General features: G+C 43.4%; 1 protein-coding gene and 1 long non-coding RNA gene across 4 annotated transcripts in view; one reads left to right on the forward strand and one right to left on the reverse strand.

The window, feature by feature from the left end:
- UBXN11 (UBX domain protein 11) overlaps positions 1 to 7,172 on the reverse strand; it is a 26,165-nt gene extending 18,993 nt beyond the window's left edge. The window contains exons 1-5 of one of the 2 annotated variants that reach the window (XM_081869205.1): positions 7,070 to 7,172; positions 5,159 to 5,252; positions 4,723 to 4,760; positions 3,862 to 3,966; positions 987 to 1,087 (exon numbers count right to left, since the gene is read on the reverse strand). In XM_081869205.1, coding sequence (XP_081725331.1) covers positions 987 to 1,087; positions 3,862 to 3,966; positions 4,723 to 4,760; positions 5,159 to 5,223 — 309 coding nt within the window. In that variant the 5' untranslated portion in view covers positions 5,224 to 5,252; positions 7,070 to 7,172. Of the gene's footprint in view, positions 1 to 986; positions 1,088 to 3,861; positions 3,967 to 4,722; positions 4,761 to 5,158; positions 5,253 to 6,843; positions 7,036 to 7,069 lie in introns of those variants that run through there. The other variant, XM_081869206.1, reaches the window with a different exon arrangement.
- A 363-nt stretch (positions 7,173 to 7,535) lies between these two features.
- Positions 7,536 to 18,614, forward strand: LOC309346186. 2 transcript variants are annotated; one of them, XR_014158433.1, is made up of 3 exons: positions 7,536 to 7,550; positions 13,066 to 13,218; positions 17,590 to 18,614. It is a non-coding gene; the product is annotated as an uncharacterized lncRNA (long non-coding RNA). The 2 variants fall into 2 exon arrangements; XR_014158434.1 differs by lacking the exon at positions 7,536 to 7,550 and having other exon boundaries at positions 12,390 to 13,218.

Below are 18,614 nucleotides of genomic sequence, written 5' to 3' on the forward strand. Positions count from 1 at the left end.
CGCCCTTAACAAATTATATTTTCTAGGATTCATATATTGCTATGAATCAACACACATGATCAGAAACAGACTGATCAGTCCATCCTTCCTCCCACTGTGAGTTTACTGGTAGTGGCCAGGAGTGAATGAGCCTTCTCCATCGTGGCTCTCCGGCTGTGGAATGTCCTCCTCAGGTAAGCTGTACTCTTTGGAGTCTGTAAGCAGAACAGTTGGAGCTACTGCCATACCTGAAGCCCCTCCACTCATGCTGTCCTGGGTGGGAGATGGAGGGCAGCTTCATCCTCCTCCCCTGCCCCTTTTTCTGCTGCAATAGCTCCAGGATGGTGTACCAGAGAGGTCTAAATGGGGAACATTGCTGGTAGCTGGATCAGCTTAGGATCCAAAGATTCTTGACCGCCAGCAAGGATACTGCCTGCAACAGCCAGTGCCTGCCTGCATTTTCAGCAGTGCAGCAGGGACAAAAGCAGAAGATTGTGGGTTTGGATTGCTCTGCTAATTTTCTTTTCTTTTTTTACACTAGGCAAGGACATTTCATTTTCCCAGGCTTTTAAAATTACACTGTGTTTCTTTCAGTATTGTTTTTCTCTATTCTTCTGATCTTTTTTTTTTTTAATGTATAGTTTTTTTCCTTATCTGGTGTGTTTTTACTTGAGGCATTGCATTCTTATTCCCATCTGGCTTTTTAAAAATTTGCTGTTTTAGCCAATCACAGATCACTCTGTTATAAGACAGCCTATACATAGTGTAAATGATTGTAATTTTATCAGATTGTAATTTTATCATTTATTTATTTTTTGCATACCATGTTGTGAGACACCAACCCACCCAGATTGATTTATGCAGTTTAGAAAAAAATAATTAAATAATAAACACTTGAATTAAAAAAAATCTAATAAATAAAATCTTAACATGATTCTGAGATCAACTATGACCAGTTTGAACTGTTGCCATGCTAGCGCAGTTCCTTTGAAGCCTGGCATTTTCACCTTGTGGTATATTGCCCGTGCTTGGCTCTTGATGCTCTGTTCCAAGGAAGCAATCTTCTGCATCATGGAGGCCATCAGCTCCATATCGTTGGGAGCAGACCCTAAAGGCACAAAGTCAACAGATTGTGAGAACAATTTGGTGTCAAATGTTCTATCGAGATGCCGACCCCACAATGGCATGTTGTGCTCCTTGGAAATGGAGCACAGGGCCAGAATGCTTGGTATGTCTTCTGTGTCGGCTCTCTGCCCAAATCCTTGGCAGAAACAATAGAGGACTAGTATCTGAGTCACCAATGGGGGAAGACTGCGGAGGTGCAGCTATGTTGCATCCCAGGCATAGGCTGACATTTCAGTGGTAGGTGGTAAACTCTATTTTCCACAGATTCTCTGCACAAACGCACACATCTGTAGATGCTCTCTCTCTCTAGGATGGGAATATGGCTATTGCCAATCACCCTACATTTTCTATGTTGTACTCAGAAGGATCAAAACATACAGGAGGCAAGGGAACAATGTTCCTCAGCATGGCATAAACTTAGTCTGTCACTCCTCCCTCCCTCCTTCTAGTTACCCAAAAGAGCGAAAAAGGGAAGAGAAGAAGGAATGGATACAACTGGAGCTAGATGCGACTCACATATATGCCTTGATTCTTAAGGAATGAAGGGAAAGCACAGAATGCACAGATATTTGACCTAGAATTCAGTTTCCTGAGAGTCTCAGCTTTTTTTAAAAAAAAAGTTTCTAGACTTTATGGTTGCAAAGATATGATTGAAAGTGTATAGGTGAGCAAGGCATGTTGAAGTGAGAGGTGTTGGATAATAATTCTGGTGGCTGGAGATGGAGACCTAGTGCCCTGAAAAGCTCCTTGCCAAACCCTGTGACAAGCAAAACCAGAATAAAAACATGCAACTTTGTTTTTAAAAGTGCAGGAAAAATATGCAAAATAAAATAAGTTATGCAAAAGTTCTGTTTCCACAACTTATACAGGGTACAGAATTTCATTTGTTTTGACACAGATCCTGCATTGCCCAGCTGTATAATCTTAATTTTTTTGAGTACCCCTATTTATTTATTTTTTTATCCCCCATCTACAGAGAAAATCTTGTTTACTCCTGGCTTTTCAGCTTAAGTAAGAGATGTGCAGGCTGGCTGTTCCACTGCTGACTCAGGCATCAGTCCCCCCCCCCACCCTATCCTTCTGGTGGGCTGCGTGGTTTTTTATTTTTAAATGTGCTGCATGAACATTTGGGTTTCTATCTGTTCATTAGTCACCTAATTAACTAAAAATAAAAGGAAATGTTTTTCAGGGCCTGGTTAAGAAAAGAAGCAGAAATTGTGCACAAAATTTGTCATGGGCAGAAAGAAACAAGAGGGTGAACTTGGAAAAGTCTGTACATGTGGCTTCATTGGCATGTGGCAAGGTGTGTTGATGCTGGCAAAGAAGAGTGTTGCTTCTGGGACAGACATGTGTGAGGTCTCAGAATTCGGTTCTGCTTAAAGGACCTAAATCCTTTAAGATCAGAGGCAATGTTAGTGTGGGTCACTTGGCCTAGCTTGGGAGAAAAACATCTTCATCAGCAATGCTGTCCATACTTTATGCAAATCAATTCCATATTTTAGATCAAGGGCCCTTGAGACTCTCTCTGAACCACACCCTTCAGCAGCCCTACTCTCCTTGAATGTTTTTGTCGAGCTGGAATGTGCCCTTCAACTCTGATGAGGCCTGAATGGAGGCTACAGAGAGGTGTGTGTAGAAACTAGCCTGCTGTATAAAGGGAAACTTTGTGTTCATTGCTTTGCCCTTTTTTGTCTCTGTTCCCAGCCACCACTGACATGTGGCCCCTGGAAGGCTGCTAAGACAGGAATGTGGCCCTCAGGCTGAGAAAGGTTCCCCATCTCTGTTCTAAATAAAGGGAACCCAGCTGCTACAATCAAACTACATCACACAAATCAATGTCATTTGTGCTGAGATTTTGCATACACTTTCTCAGTATGCATGGTTCTTTCTAAACTTATGCTACAGGCAGACAATGGGTTTTAAGAGAACTGAAAATGGGTAGGAGGGAGGTTTTGCTTCCCACAACATGTACTTATCTTTGTTTGGCCCCACTGTTGCCTCTGGTCAAAAGCAAGTTCTGCAGGTTTTTAAAAAATACTAAAATAAACTCCTGTAGAACCTGTGTGACTTCACACAACGAACAACAAGGCTTTCAACCTTGAAAAGAAAAACACTGGATCTTGTCAGATTTAATGCTAAACACTGTAAGGTGAGATTAAAGCTTCTGCTTTTAATTTCAAACTTACCAGAGTTCCCCATTATGTACAAACTGCAAAACTATTATTAGTTTGGGATGGGGAACCTGTGGCTTTCCAGATCTTGCTGGATTCCAACTCCCATCAGTCCCAGCCACCATGGCAAAAGATGATGAGACCTATAGTGCAGAAACATCTGGAGGGTCACAGGTTATCCATCCCTAGTTTAAATTATGGTTAGTTTGGAGAAGCCAGGTTTAAAGCATGGTTTATTATCCCAGCATGTTTACTAACCAGAGTTCCCTGAGTTTGGAAATTTTCAAATGTATTTCCACTATCCTTAGTGCTAGAGGTAATAGAGACTCAAAGCTGAGGTTGTCATGAGTTCAAATTCTGTCCCAGTTACCCAATGTGATCTATACATGAGGAACTACAAAAGACAAACAGCCCTTGTAACATGAACATAGAGCACACAATGTCTGAATTAGCTACGGAAACAGAAAAACAGGAAATAGTGGAAAGTGCTGCGGCCTTTACCATCCCAGACCTTGAATTTGCATGGCTAATGTTAGCCCTTGGCATTACCCAAAACCAATCTCATCTCCAACCCTTCCACTCATACCCAATGTCGTTGGTTTTTCTGCAGTTCCATCTGAGCATGAAGGCCTGCTGATTGGAATCTGAGCTCTGGGCCCCAGGATTTCATCCATCATTGCTGCTTCATCCTCTGTGAACAAAAATGATCAAATCATTATGAGGAGCACAAAAAGGACTTCCTCTGCTGTGTGGGTGGGTGCACGCATGTGTATGTGTGTGTAAGCAGAAATGTCTGTTGTCATGAGGAGACAAAGTAGCTAGACTTGCCAACTGTACCAATTTCCATTGAGAAGGCTAATTGACAAGAAGTAAAGTAAGCTGTAAAAAAAAAAAGTGAGCCAAACTCTAGATCAACATAAGCTGGTGGACTTCCAATGTAAGATCCTTCATTAAGATCCTGTCAAGACTAACTACATCTTCTACTTCCCCTGAGGAACCTATCCAGAGCTCTCTAGAGTTATACCACTTTAATTAGTAGCACCCAGAAACTGCAGCTTACTAGATTTTTTTTCAGGATTAGTAAAAATGCTCATATATCACTAATGATATATTTAAAACATAGACAATTTGCTGGGGGTGAGGGGGAGGCCCTGAGCCTCATTAGTTACCACAGCCAAATGAGGCAAGGATTGTAAAGACAACAGGCACCCCCATCTCACAAACAGCCAGTTGACTGGAGCACAGTTGAATTTCCAACTCTGCCATTGACTCTTGGGTAGCCTTAGGTTTCATACACTCTCAGCCTAATTCTTTGCCAATAAAGGGGAAAGAGTAATCCACAGGTTTATGTAGGAACTGATGAGAAATTAGAAAGATCATACACTGCTATATACATAATTATTTGGAACAGGGTAAACAAAGCAATGACAAGGATCTTACCACTCACCATTCTGAATGCTCTCTTTGAAAGGTGCTGTCCTTTTTCTGAAATCCAGAAGAAATCAGGAGTTATCACTCATAAAACAGGCAAGAAATCAATGATTATCCATGTAAATGTATACTTCAAACATAACTGATGAAGAACATGCTTGCAATTTTACACTACAGTTGGGAAATCATGCCACAGCCCTTTGGCTTTCTGATATGAGCACACATAATGAAAAGAGTGACTTCAAGAATGTGATGTGAGTAGAGGCCATAAAGCCCCTAGATAACTACACTGTAAACACATAGACCGTTCCTAGTTTCAAATTCTGGTGTGAGGTACATACAATGCTAGAATGAACCTGAAAGCTGGATTCTCTGTTATAAAACTAACAGGCCCTGGTTTTCTCTGTGGCTCCTACATGTCCAGGTGGTTGTATGAATGAACCCTCACTTACCCTGGTGTCTGCAACTGGAGTGGCATCCTGCGAACCTTCCCCAGAGAGGAAAGAGGAGACGTCATGGTTTACCATGAATTTACAGTTTTAAATTCTAAGGAGGAGGGGAGGGAGAGAGATAGAAATGCGTTACAATTTGTGGCATACATATGCAACTCAGAATTCCCTATGTGGCTTATCTATATGATGCACACATCTCTGCACATTGCTAATTTTTGAAGATGTGATACACTCCTACAGCATCTCTAAACTCAAAGTCCAAACACATTGGATGCAGTGAGGGGTCAACCTAGGCTGACACTCTATCCATTCACATGACTGACTTGACAATTGCAAGACCAGCTCAAGGACTGTCTAAACTACAAAATCACCATCTTTTGCCAAATAAACTTTTCACACTCCTGACTGTAAGATTTAGTACCAAACTGAGATACTATCTAGATAGCTACCATCTGAATCTGCCTGACAGCCCACAGAGCACTCAAGTCAGCTACAAAAATGGCTGCATCTGTTTCTATCTCATGTTTTTGTGAGCACAAAATGAGAATTTTTTTAGATGTACTCCAGCCTGAACTCCTTGAGGAAAGGGCCGTGCACCAATGTGCCAAAATAACAATGGAGGGGCAGCACTGGAAAAATATCTGGAGAGAAAGCACCAAATATTATGTGGCCAGATGCAAAGGAACACAGAGCGTAACATTTTGTGGACTTGGGGTCATTTTGTTAGGTGCATGAAGTGTTATCCACAGGTGGCATATCATACCATACACACAGATACAGGGCAGTGGAGAGGAGGAGGTATTGTACAGTAAAGCCAAACCTGCAATGTAAGTGGTAGATCATTAGAAAAGGAATCACAAAGAAAACTGTAAGGGGATTGCAGAGTTGAAAAAGGTGTACAAAAGGACAGCTAAAATGATCAAGGGACTGGAGAAACTCCTCTATGAGGGAAGGTTACAATGTTTGGTGCTTTTTAGTTAAGAAAAAGGGTGATATGATAGAAATATATAAAATTATGCATGGTGTGAAGAACGTGGATAGAGGTTTTCTCCCTCTCTAGTAATACGAGAATCAGGGGTTTCTCAATGGAGTTAAATTCTAGAAGACAAAAAGGAAGTACTTCTTCACACAGCACATAGTTAAAGTTGTAACTGTGGAAAACTGGGAATCTAAGTTGGCAAGTGCTGTTGCACTAATATCCTGCTTGTGTAAAGACCTCCTGTGTGAGCGGAATGCTGGACAAATGGGCTGTTAGTCTCACCCAGAGGAACTCTTCTTATGTTTATCTGTGGGATTGTATTTGATGAAGAAGGCTGAAGGAAGCCCATGAAAGCTTCTGACATATGAATCTTCCACAGCAAAACCCTGTTCATTCAGCAGTATATCCTACTGATTTCAATGGGATTTGGATCCTAAGGCTGGGGCCGATGGCAGGTGAAGCCCAAGGACCATCAGGTCCCCGCTTCATGCACATGGGATTACAGTTTAACAGCACAAACCTATATACAGTATATGTTTACTCAGCAGTAAGTCTCACTCTTACTCCCTAGAAAGGAGGGTTGGGGTGGCAGCCAAAGGATTGCACACTTACCAGAGAAGAAAGCCAAATTAAATTTAAGTGGGGCAAGGATGTTGAGCAAGCATATACACAGGATTATGGGGGCTGCTATCCTTTACCCACTTACCTAGAAGAAATTCCTATTGAATCCCATGGGACTTACTTCTGAGTAAAATGCGTGGGCTGGCATAATTTGTCTTTAAAGTGCCACGAAGGTTTGCATTGTTTTTGCTGCAAGAGACTTAAAGCGGGTTCCTGGGTGAATTAGGTAGGAGCCGCGCTTGTGAGGATGAAAAGCAGCCTCCCGACCCGTTTTAACAGTTTGCCTGATCTTCACAGTTTAAGACACTCACCCGCCCATCTTGAGGCTTCAGGCCGGCGCCGCCATCTTGTTTACATTCGGTTGCCTAGGTAACGACTCCAAGCCAGAGCCTGGAGTCAGGAGACTACAATTCCCAGGATTCAGCGCTCCTGGACCAGTTTCTTTCTTTCTTTCTTTCTTTCTTTGCCCTTCAGATTGGCGGCGCAATGCTATATGCATGTTTACTCAGAAATAAGGCCCCCCTTGTGTTCAGTGGGGTTTACTTCCGGGCAAGTGAGCATAGGATTTCAGGCTGCATAAAAGTAGGACAGAAAGCAACATGTTCAGGTCCTCAGGAAATTCCCCTGTGAGGGAAGCTTGTGGCGTTGGGGGCTTTTTGGTAAGGCGAGTAAGAGGGGACAGGAGAGAGGTGTCATGGCATAGAGAAAATGGCTAGAGAAAAGTTGTTCTACTTCTCTCAGAACACTATGACTTGTGGCCAAGGAAGAGGAATGCTGGAAGATTGCAGACAGGTGAAAGAAACTACAGTGGTACCTTGGGTTAAGAACTTAATTCGTTCTGGAGGTCCGTTCTTAACTTGAAACTGTTCCTAACCTGAAGCACCACTTTAGCTAATGGGGCCTCCTGCTGCCGCTGCGCTGCCGCTGCACGATTTCTGTTCTCATCCTGAAGCAAAGTTCTTAACCCGAGGTACTATTTCTGGGTTAACGGAGTCCGTAACCTGAAGCGTATGTAACCCGAGGTACCACTGTACATATTCTTACAGCACATAGCTACACCATGGCATTCCCATATTTTAAAAAATGAGAATTTGGACAGAAAAATTGTTGAGGTTTTGTTGTTGTTTTGCAAAGTTGCTGAGTTTTTGGACGTTTTTGAACCATTTCTGAGGGAAATCAGCAAAAATGACACTGCCGACATGGGCTGTCATACATCCAGATTTTCCCGGGCAATTCTTTAACCAATTCCCTCCCAGACACTGCTTGCAACTGCAGTATTCCGGATATGTCTGGGAAATTCCAGATGTATGGCAGCCCTATTTCCACAGGAGGCAATGATGGCCTGCAAGTTGGACAGTTTCAAAGGTGGCTTAGACAAATTCATGGGGGTAACAGGTATCAGTGGCTACTAGATATGATGACTATGTTCTGCCTCCATACGTACAGTTTGAAGGCTGTATGCTTCTGAATACCAATGGCTGGAAACAGCAGAGCATGTCCTTGTGCCTAGGCCATAGCTGTCAACTTTCAGATTTGAAAATAAGGGATTAGCAGCCTCACCTGTCCCAGGGACAGTCTATGGGATATCAAACAATCCGGGATAGCAGCAGGAAGCAGTGGGAAACGGCGCTGGAATAAGGGAATTTCCCGCAAAAAAAGGGAAGGTTGACAGCTATGGCCTAGGCCTTGCTTGTGGATTCCCCTGGCATCTGGTTGGCCACCGTGAGAACAGGATGCTGGACTAGATGGGCCATTGGTGTGATCCAACTGGCTTTTCTTATGATGCCAGCAGCCATGCCCTATTTCAGGATGTTCCATTTCTACCACTACATTTCCCCAATTTGCTTCCCACATGCACACCCACTTCTAAGGAGCTTCCCTCCTTATTTATTTTACTTCTGCAAAATTTGGGGTTCCCCAAAGCTTGCTGATACTTCCCTCTTTTGCATGTGGATGTTGTCATTTTGACTACATTTGCAATGGCACTCACAGCTTGAATGTTGAAAATATAGAGAGTTCTATGCACACAGTCCCTCCAGCATTATTCAGACAAAAAGTAGGGTCAGTTTGATGTTTGTTATGTAGACATTTCTCTTGTGTAAGAATGTGTCATAAAAATACTTTAAGGAGTGTCTCATCCCAGACTAGCTTGCCCGCATGTTAAGATAATTAGTTATATGCAAGGTTGTGTGTTATATTTAATAACAACTGCTGGGTTACCTTTGCAAGTACATGGAAAAATTCTGCCAGACCGGGGGGAAATTGCTATAAAAATGAATCGTCTAATGAAACTGGTAAGATATCAAAGGCCTACTAGAGACTATAGTAAAATTGTAGCATACTGAGAAGCAATAATCTTTGGGGGGGGGGGATTCCCCCTATGCATTTGGACACCTCTTAAGATATCATAACCAAATTTTGCGCAATTGTTCTGGAGATCAAAGAGCATGTTTTCATTTATATCTGGATACAGCTGGACACCATTTTGAATCAAGGTGGTGTACTGAGATGGCATACTGAATCTTTCAAAACTGCAGACTTTAACCACCATTTTCAAACCTGCACAGATTTTTTTTTTTTTGTTTCTTACAATTCTAAAGCAGCATTGGCTACTATTAACCTATATTACGAACTTTAATGGAGTGGATATTTGTAAATTTAAATTGCACTAAAAACATATTAAAAATAAACTCATTTGCTACCACCCTGTGCCAAATTGCATCTTCATCAAAACTGCTTCAATATATTTGTCAGCAGCAAAGATCCATTTATAGAGTGTCATCCCCAAGCAGGGTTGCCTAGCACTGACTCTGTTGTCTTTTGAGTGCTACCAGGAATGAGGAACATTTGAGGGCCACCACTTCCTCATCACTGAAATGGATAATGCAACTCTGAGCTCCATATCTAATCCTGTCCAAAACGAATGACATTAAGGTGCTCCTCCTTCCTAATACCCCTGCATCATGTGTACTAACAGCAAGCTCAATCATCTTGAGTGTTGTTCCGTATGTAGCCAGAGGCGGTGCTAAGTAGGCTGAAGCCTAGGGCCTCTAAATCTGTGAGGCCTCCCCTCTCCCAAAATTGCAAACCCAAGACTTCACGTGAAGGCAGGGCAACTCGGATCCAGCAACTATGAGACTCAGAGCCAGCCAGTGGGGCCCAATATGAAACTCTGGGGTCCAACTTGAAATATTTTTGTGGGGCCCTAGTTCACAGCCAAAGTCTGCAGAATCTTAGAGATATAAATCCTTGTGCAGGTCATTTCCAAAAGGTCAACAAAGCCCTTCAGAAATCAGACCTGTAACTGAGTTCTTGTACAAGTTTGTACAGTTCACTTCTGGATTTTTTAAGGAAAATTAGAGAATATTTTGATGAGCTTGAGAAACAAGCAAAAGCCACCTTGCCAAATGTTAACTACAAAACAAGGAGACAGTGAGGAAACGGCAAAGAAATGACAGAAGTGCACCTGATGCCTTAGATGCACTTTCTTCAAGAGATAAGTTTAAGATAAATCCTTTATTTCTATATTAGATGCACTTGAAGCCAATTTAACAAGAATGCTGTGTACAGTGATGTTGCACAATTGTTTTTCCGTCCTTGCTATTCTGATAGCATCTAAGCAAGAAATTCAGCAGGGTGTTGAACTGTTGATGGAAGCATACCCAGAAGATGAAACTTATTGATGAACTTTTGCACTTTCACCTATATGTGAGACAAAGCCATAGGCTTACAGCAGAGCACTCTCTGTCTCCTACAGACCTTTATCAAATTCAGATGGCCTTTCTTAACGTGGAAGCAATTTTGTGGCTATTTCTTAGCTTTATGGTCACTAACTGCTCGGGGGAGAGGAGTTTTTCAAGACTCAAAAGAATTAAAAATGAATTAAGGGCCACAATGTCTCAAGAGGTTGTCCACACTGAGCATTCTGTACATTGAAAGTGACAAACTTAAACAAATTTTGATGAAGTTTTCTGATGTCCTTTAGAGGAGAAATTGTGAGTTGCAGAATTTTAAATATCCATCAGCATCCTTGGCTTCACTCAGTTTTGTTTATAGCACTCTTCCATTTTCTTCTAGTCGTGAGGGTGGGGGATTGGGAGGGGCCTCACGAGTAGCCTAGGGCTTCTCTTCATCTAATAATGGCCCTGGCCAAAGGGTTGGATTCAGTTAACTTGGTGCACTAGCAGGAGTCAGCCAATAACTCCTGCTAGCACAACAGGCCTTTCCTACCTCCCTTCCCCCCCGTGCTCCTACAGATACACTCTAGAACAGTGTTTTTCAACCTTTTTTGGGCAAAGGCACACTTGTTTCATGAAAAAAATCACGAGGCACACCACCATTAGAAAATGTTTAATATTTTTTTCTTTAATGGCAAACAAAAACGTTGCGGACCGTTCTCTGCTCAGCGGGGATCGATCCGCTGATCCCCGCTGAGCCGGCGGATGACAGCTCCGTCTCCGCACTGTGTGCGGAGAGGGAGATGTCAGAGCCCCGCTGCTCTCTATGGGGAATCGGATGAGAGCGGACCGCCTGTCCGCTCTCATCCGATCCCATCCGATCTGATCCCCACCCAGGGCGGATGGAAAATAGGGTGGACACAGTCCGGCGCCCACCTAGTGGGCGAAAATTTGACTTTTTTAAAAAAAATCTTTCGAATTTTTCAATTTTTCCCACGGCACACCAGGCAACATCTCACGGCACACTAGTGTGCCGTGGAACAGTGGTTGAAAAACACTGCTCTAGAAGATTGGGAGAACTTCCAGAACAGCTCACAGGGCAAGAGAGGGGAGATTGTTCCATCTAGCAAGCAGAAATGCTTGTGTTGATGGACCAATGGTTTTAGCATGATGAATTCCACCTAAAATGCCACCACCCACAAGAGAGGTATCAGCAAGCTTGGGGAACCCCTGAGCTTTTGCAGACATGCAGCAGTCTGGGTGGGGGAAACCCTAACGCTGAGCATGGGGATCGCTTGCGCAGCACACCTACACACTGCAACCAACACGCTAACGTGTCATGACACAGTTTGGAAAGCTCTGCCCTAAGGATAGGCAACTAAAAATAGCCCAAAGAGGAATGAGCATGCTCAGTGAGTGGCCAGGGAATGCCGACTTACTGTTGAATGGAAGGGGCAGAGGGAGAGCAGAACAGAACAGAAAACTTGGGGAGGGGGGTGGAATGGAATATCCTGGAAGAGGATGCAACTGGCTGGAACACTGAACATAGTAGCGAATGGCATAATGGGCCAGTGACGCTTACCTGACTTCCCTGCAGGTGCATTACTGTTGCTTACAGGGAAGGAGAGAAGTGAAGCAGTTGGGAAGGTAATGCAAGTTCACTAGGAGGACCACCTAAATGGCTCTGCTGGTGTGTTTGCACTGCACTGACTTCTCCACTCCCTTGCTCCCCAAGCCCCAGTGAGCAGCAGCGACTGACCCATCAGGAGGTAAGGTAAGATATCTCAGCCTCACCATGCCATCCGCTGCTGCCTGAAGGGGAGCACTCCACACTGCAGTATCTTGTTGCAGACATCACTTCTGATCACTCCTTGCATTATTGCCACAACAAACGTGGGTCAAAAAGCTAAACTGGAACATTTGTGGTGTAAACTGTTACAGGATTGCAAACATGGAGTTTTGGTACATGTGCTGATTGGAAAAGAAGCAGTATGGCCACCCAGAAATTTTTGCAAGCAGAACAAGAATTGAAAGCAGAATTGTGTATAACCATCCTGATACCACAACAAACCCAATAGAAAAGGGAGCATTCAGACACTTACACAACAACCTTGCTAAATAAAACACGGTGTAGTTATCAGTATATATGTTGGCTGATGGCAAAGTACAATTGTACTTGTAGACTTTGTACAAAACAAGAAGCATGATGGCAAAGCTCAGAACGTAAGTGCTGTAGATATGAGACAAAAACCCCAGAATTAGCAGCAGTACATAGAGCTCTCCGGAGAAAGGGACCCATATTGTTGCTGAACGGCTGGAGCCCTCCCACTAGGACAGGCTACAAATAAAACTAAAATCTACTATCAAAGGAGTAGCCCTCTTGTGCATCAGAGACATTTTTATCCATTTGCTGGAATTCAGAGCACCGAGTTGCTGCTATTATATTCCATTTGGGTTAGCAGAATTCTAGTGTCTTACAGGAAGTTTTGGAGGCCCCCCGTAAACCTATTATAAAGAACACACACAAATGCACACACACATCACCAGCTAATGCTAGAGAGCCATGTAGGAAGCAGCAAGCAGAGGAGTTTGTGATTGGTGGACTCCTCCTGCCTCTTTTCCATCTACAGTGTGAAACCTCTTGAGCGTCTTATCTCAGAGAAGGCAGCTCCCCTTGCAAGAAGTTCCATCCATCAGAGCTCTGAGACAGCTTCACCATGAAGGCCATCCTGATCATTGGTATTGTGCTACTGATGAATCTGACTCTGGCTGTTGCCACTGAGGTAAGGAGTGGTCTTATTGGATGTGACAGTTGAAATGAGAATATTCAGTTGCTTCAAAACCCTTATTTCGGGTACTGAAAGAAGGCTGTGATTATGTAGCGGCTGCAGTTTGGGGGAGTGGAGGCGGCATTCATACATAGGAATTGAACATATTTAATACCACCTGTTTCTGAAATGCAAAGCCCAATCCTGTGCATATTTCCTTGGGTGTATGTCCTGCACGGAGTTCAAAAGTGCTTACTCCTGTCCCAAGTGAGTTCACATGGGGAATGCAGACATTGCGTACATTGGATGTAGGAGGCAATTCTAGAGTAGGACCATGGATATAAAGCTTGGAATTTTTATTTTGCAAAGGCATGCTCCAGCCAGTGCTAAGTACCCTTAGACTCTGCTGGTTTCTGTAGATCGAACTCTGCTAATTTTGGTTTCTCTCAGTTGTTCATTTTCCCAAGCTTAACTTCACTTCTCCACATTTACAATTAAAAAAGAAGTTAATGCAAGTTCGTTAGCATTTTAGTGCACATTTCTCCTAATATATTTTGCCTAACATACCCATTTTTGCAAAGCGATTTCCCCTAATATACGTAATGCATTTTGGTGAGTTATTTTCAATAGTATACACATTTGCATAAATGTTGTTACAGCATATGCATATTTGTATACATTACTTGAATGGAGAACTGCATTGCAAAATTCAGAGAAATGTGAATTTGAAGGGGTGGTTGTGTTTTTGTTCGTGTATTGTTATGGAAAGTGAAAATTAGATAGGTTTGACTCTAAATGTGAACTGATAGGGATGGAGGAGAAATTAAGTGGTTCAAAATGTCAGAAATTTGTAGTCCAATGTACAATCCCCCCGCTTTTTTTGGAAGTGAGCACTGTGTATTTAGGTTGGGCTGGACTTTTAACAAGGCACATACACATAAATGTGCAGGTCTCCTTACAAATAACCCCTGGTGAATTCAAATGGAGATATGTTTCTTTGATCCTTACAAAAATATGTGTAAAGAAGCAGACATATCTGTAAAGATTACCATCTGACCAAGGGGAAACTGTCCAGCCCATCCCACATAGCCTACTTTTACACCTTTAACAAAAAGCTCATGGGTAAAAATATGCCTGCAAAATGTTTCCATCTTTTGGGAGATAAAACAGGTGGGGGACTTTGTGGTTCTTCAGAGATTTTCTGGATTACAAAACCCATCATACTTGACCATTGGATATGCTGGTTGGGGCTGATTGGAATTTGAGTCTATCAGCATCTGGTGAGCCACAGCCTCCCCATCTCTGAGACAAAGCATTATCAATCTGTTCTTAATGGCACAAGCTGTTCTTAATGGCCAGTTTAAAAATGTCCCGGACATTTTGCCGCTTTCTGCCCGGACATTGCTTCTGACCACAAGGTACATTCACAGGATTAAACAGCAGTTTTTCCACTACTTCCCCTTGTGAGGGCTGATAAAGCAAGCTGCTGTTTATCTGACATTTTAAAAATCTAAACTGGAAAAGCCAATGCTTGTCAAAACCTTCAAACTCACCTCTTGTGGTTTATGGGTGATGACCAACTGAGGATTATAAACATGGGTGAGTACCAGATTGCTGCTTTAAAACCAGAACCATTCTGATAGATGCAATTTATCACACACAACACTTTTCTTCTCTTAACTCACATAACCAACTTTCTCTAATTTCCTGCCTAGGAAGCTCCTTAAGAGATCACAAATGGGTCATTGGCAACAAATGTTTGTTTATGGGTTTCCACCCTGGAAATAATAAAAATGGGTTAAGTGCGTGGGGAACAAGATGCAGGCTAGCTTTTTAAGGACAAAAAACATGCATGCATGAAAATAGCAACAGATATCTCTAGAATATCTGCCTGTTCATCTCTAACAGCTATAACTGTTTAAAGTGGTATAAGAGCACTTTAAAAATATGGGGCGAATGTGGCCATTGTCCCCATGGGAGGCCTAGGTGCTCCTTGGCTTGCTTTCAAACAGACATGGACACTGTTTTATTTCAGCAAGCTTTTTATACACAGCCATCTTTGTTCCACACCTTTACTACTTTTTTCAGTCTTTTGAAAAAATATTGTAGTTTGTGAAGGGTACTAAGAGTTGGTAGGAAACGCCTATTCCCCTCACAGAACTACAGTTCCCTGAGGGGTTTAACAACCCCTCTTCCCAGGGAACTCTGGGAATTGTAGAGGGAACAACTCTTAGCACTTTTAACAAACCACAGTTCCTTGGATTATTAGGGGGAAGCCATGACTGTTTTAAGTTGCATGCTGCTGCTTTAAATATATAGTGGAGTCCCACTGAGTCCAGTGGGCTTTATTCCCAGGGTGTAACCAGTGCAGACTGGAGCTGATGTGAATTATAGTCCTGATCATCTGGAGGGCACCAGGTTGCAGAAGACTGATGTACTAGCTAGATCTGATTTCCCTGGTATTTGGGGCGCGGTCTCCTTGCCACCGCTGCAGTTCTCAGAACGTTGCATCACTTTCTGCCTGTGTTTCCTTCTCTGCTAGAATAACAGGAAACAGGTTTCAGGTGCTGGCATTGCCTTGAGCAGGGCCTGTCATTCTTTACTGCTTACCTGCCAATCTCAAGGCCCAGAACATCAGCTGCTGGGGGCCGGAGGGGAGAGGCAGTCAGTCAGTTGCAAAACTTCCCGGGAAATAGGTGCCAATTAGATAGCAGTGAAAAATAACCTTTTATGAGGGTGGACACATTACATATGCAGCAAACTTCTGTGGCACCATGCTATTGTGGTATCTTTCTCATTGTGTATCTAAAACAGAAGTAAGGTACCTCAGGATTGAGAACAAAATGAGGCCCTTGGACTTCCTGTGGACTCAACCTTTACAGGCCTCAACCTTTACAGGCCCTGCTCCCCCACTGCCTGAATGTGTTCTTGAACTCTGAAAAATGTCTTTTTCTCTGGATGAAGGACAGAGAGGGGGTGTGGGGGTATAGCCACAAGCTACCGCACATAGGTGGGAAATGTAGCTCTGTTGTTTCACCAGCCTTTGTCTCCGGGTCTGTTTTGTGTTGGCTGTCCACATTTTGAAGTACAGTCATACCCCGGAAGTCGAACGGAATCCGTTCCAGAAGTCCATTTGACTTCCAAAACGTTCGGAAACCAAAGCACGGCTTCTGATTAGCTGCAGGAAGCTCCTGCAGCCAAGCGGAAGCCACGGAAGCCCCGTCAGATGTTCGGCTTCCAAAAATAGTTCACAAACCGGAACGGTCACTTTCGGGTTTGCAGTGTTCGGGAGCCAAAACGTTTGAGAACTAAGCTGTTTGAAAACCAAGGTACGACTGTACTTGACATAAGACTGATGTCACATCTGAGGCTCTCCAGTTGTTGTTGTTGTTCTAATTATTATTTATGAAATCTGTTGGTCCCCTTTTTGACCAAGGTAATGCAAAGGGACTTGTAATCTATAAACAAACACATACATTAAAACCAGCACTGAATAGAAACAAGGAAAATGCCCAATGGCAATCCTGTTTTTAAAAGGCAGGATTGAAACATTTTACCCACTCAAGGAGTTAAGAGCCAAAGGCCTGGCGAAACAGACACGCCTTGCCTGGTGCCTAAAGCTATGTAATGATGGTGCCCGGCGAACTTCCCTGGGGAGAACATTCTACAAGTGGGGAGCCTGGTGATGGGTGTAAGAGTCTAACAACATCTGAAGGGCATCAGGTTCCCCATCCCCAATCTAAATAGACCCAATCTGGGAAGACCATTAGGCTGTATCCAAGTAAGTTTTGCGCAGAGTTTTCCCATTAAAAGTAATGTACCCTAACTTAGTCATGTTCAGTCATTTAAATAGGTTAGCACTGGAAACAACTCATTGGCCCAGATTCAGCCTTCTCTGACTGCCAGTGTAAGGGCTGTTGCACTAGCATAATGTCAAAAGCAAAGTTCAAAAGTTTGTGATCCCTTCAATGCGAGTAAACAGCACTTCCTCTATTTGGTCCAGAAAAGAACAAAAGCATGTCAAGATGCATGTGAATGCAGGGAGAGCAGTTTTCTCATGCAAGGCGGAAGAGAGCTTTGTTTGAAGGAAAGGGGTGTAGCTCCGTAGTAGAGCTGCTGCTTTGCATGCAGAAGATCACAAGTTCAGTCCCCGGTATCTTCAGGGCTGGAAATGTCCCCTGCCTGAAACCCCAGAGAGCTGCTGCTAGGCTTTGTAGACCATACTGAGCAAGATGGATCATTGGGCATGACTTGGTATAATGAGTCTTCCTATGTTGGTAAGGTATCAACTGTGTCAACTAATGTAACAAAGTACCCTGCAGACCTTAAGTTTTGTTGAGAACTACTCTGGCCCCGTATCATATACTCTTCTCATTTGCTCTTTAGGAGGCAGCAGACTCTCCCAAAGTCACCACTCCTGCTTCTACACCAGCTTCCAGAGCCATGTCCCTCAATGGCCCAGCTTGCTTTCTGCTACCACTCCTGATGGTTGTGATTCATCTCCTCCGAGTATACTGAGCCTGGAGAGTCACTCCTATGAGGGTATTCCTTGGAGGGCAAATTCATCTCTTTTCTGCCTTTAGGGAAACCTTTCCTCCACCGATGATCCAGCCAGCACCTATGCTCCAGCTACAACCAACCCACAATTTTGGGCCATGTGGCAAAATTCATGGTCCAAAGGCTTTTGGCTTCATCTTCACCACAATGGCTGCTTTATTTGCAGAATGAGAGGCAAACCAGAAGGACTTCTTGAACTTGATCCAGATCTGTGGGCTCATGCTCAGATGGTCTTCGCAGCAGGCAATGCATGCAGGTCTAGAATGCATCTTCACAAAGACATATCGGTTCCCTGAGATAGGCAACTCAAGTGTCACCTACTCATGTGCACTAATTAACAAGAGGCACAAATCCACTGGGATGTTTGCTCGGTCAGGCCCTCCAGGAAGAAACAGGAGTTGTGCATAAGCACTGCAAGGCTCCTGTTTATTTCTGTCAGGAGACTGTCCTGAGGCATTGTGGCTCAGATCTGCCTCCTAGTCTGCCACCCTCAATGGGCACCCTAAAGCTGTTATCCAAGGTCCCAGAAGATGACCACCCACCTCTTGTTTCTATAAGCCTTTCAGTTAATGCCATGCTATCCTCTGTGAAGCATCCCACCCACGCACCCAACTTCAGGAATCATTTGAGGTCGCTTCCTGGTCTTCAGGAGGTTGCCTCTTGATTCGCAGCAAATTCAGGTGTGGAATGTCAACCCTTTGAAGTGGCAAACCTCAAGAAGTTGGCTGAAGATGGTCCAGGAAGATAAACCATGCAAGATAAAAAGCAGTGTTTGCAAATGTTCTGCCTTTGTTTTCTGTAATCCCCCACGCAGGGTGGGTCAATGAATGAAATAAAAGCTTCTTGGCTGGAAA

The sequence above is a fragment of the Podarcis erhardii genome (genome assembly GCF_964252035.2).
Source record: "Podarcis erhardii genome assembly, chromosome: 7".
NCBI classification, from domain to species: domain Eukaryota; kingdom Metazoa; phylum Chordata; class Lepidosauria; order Squamata; family Lacertidae; genus Podarcis; species Podarcis erhardii.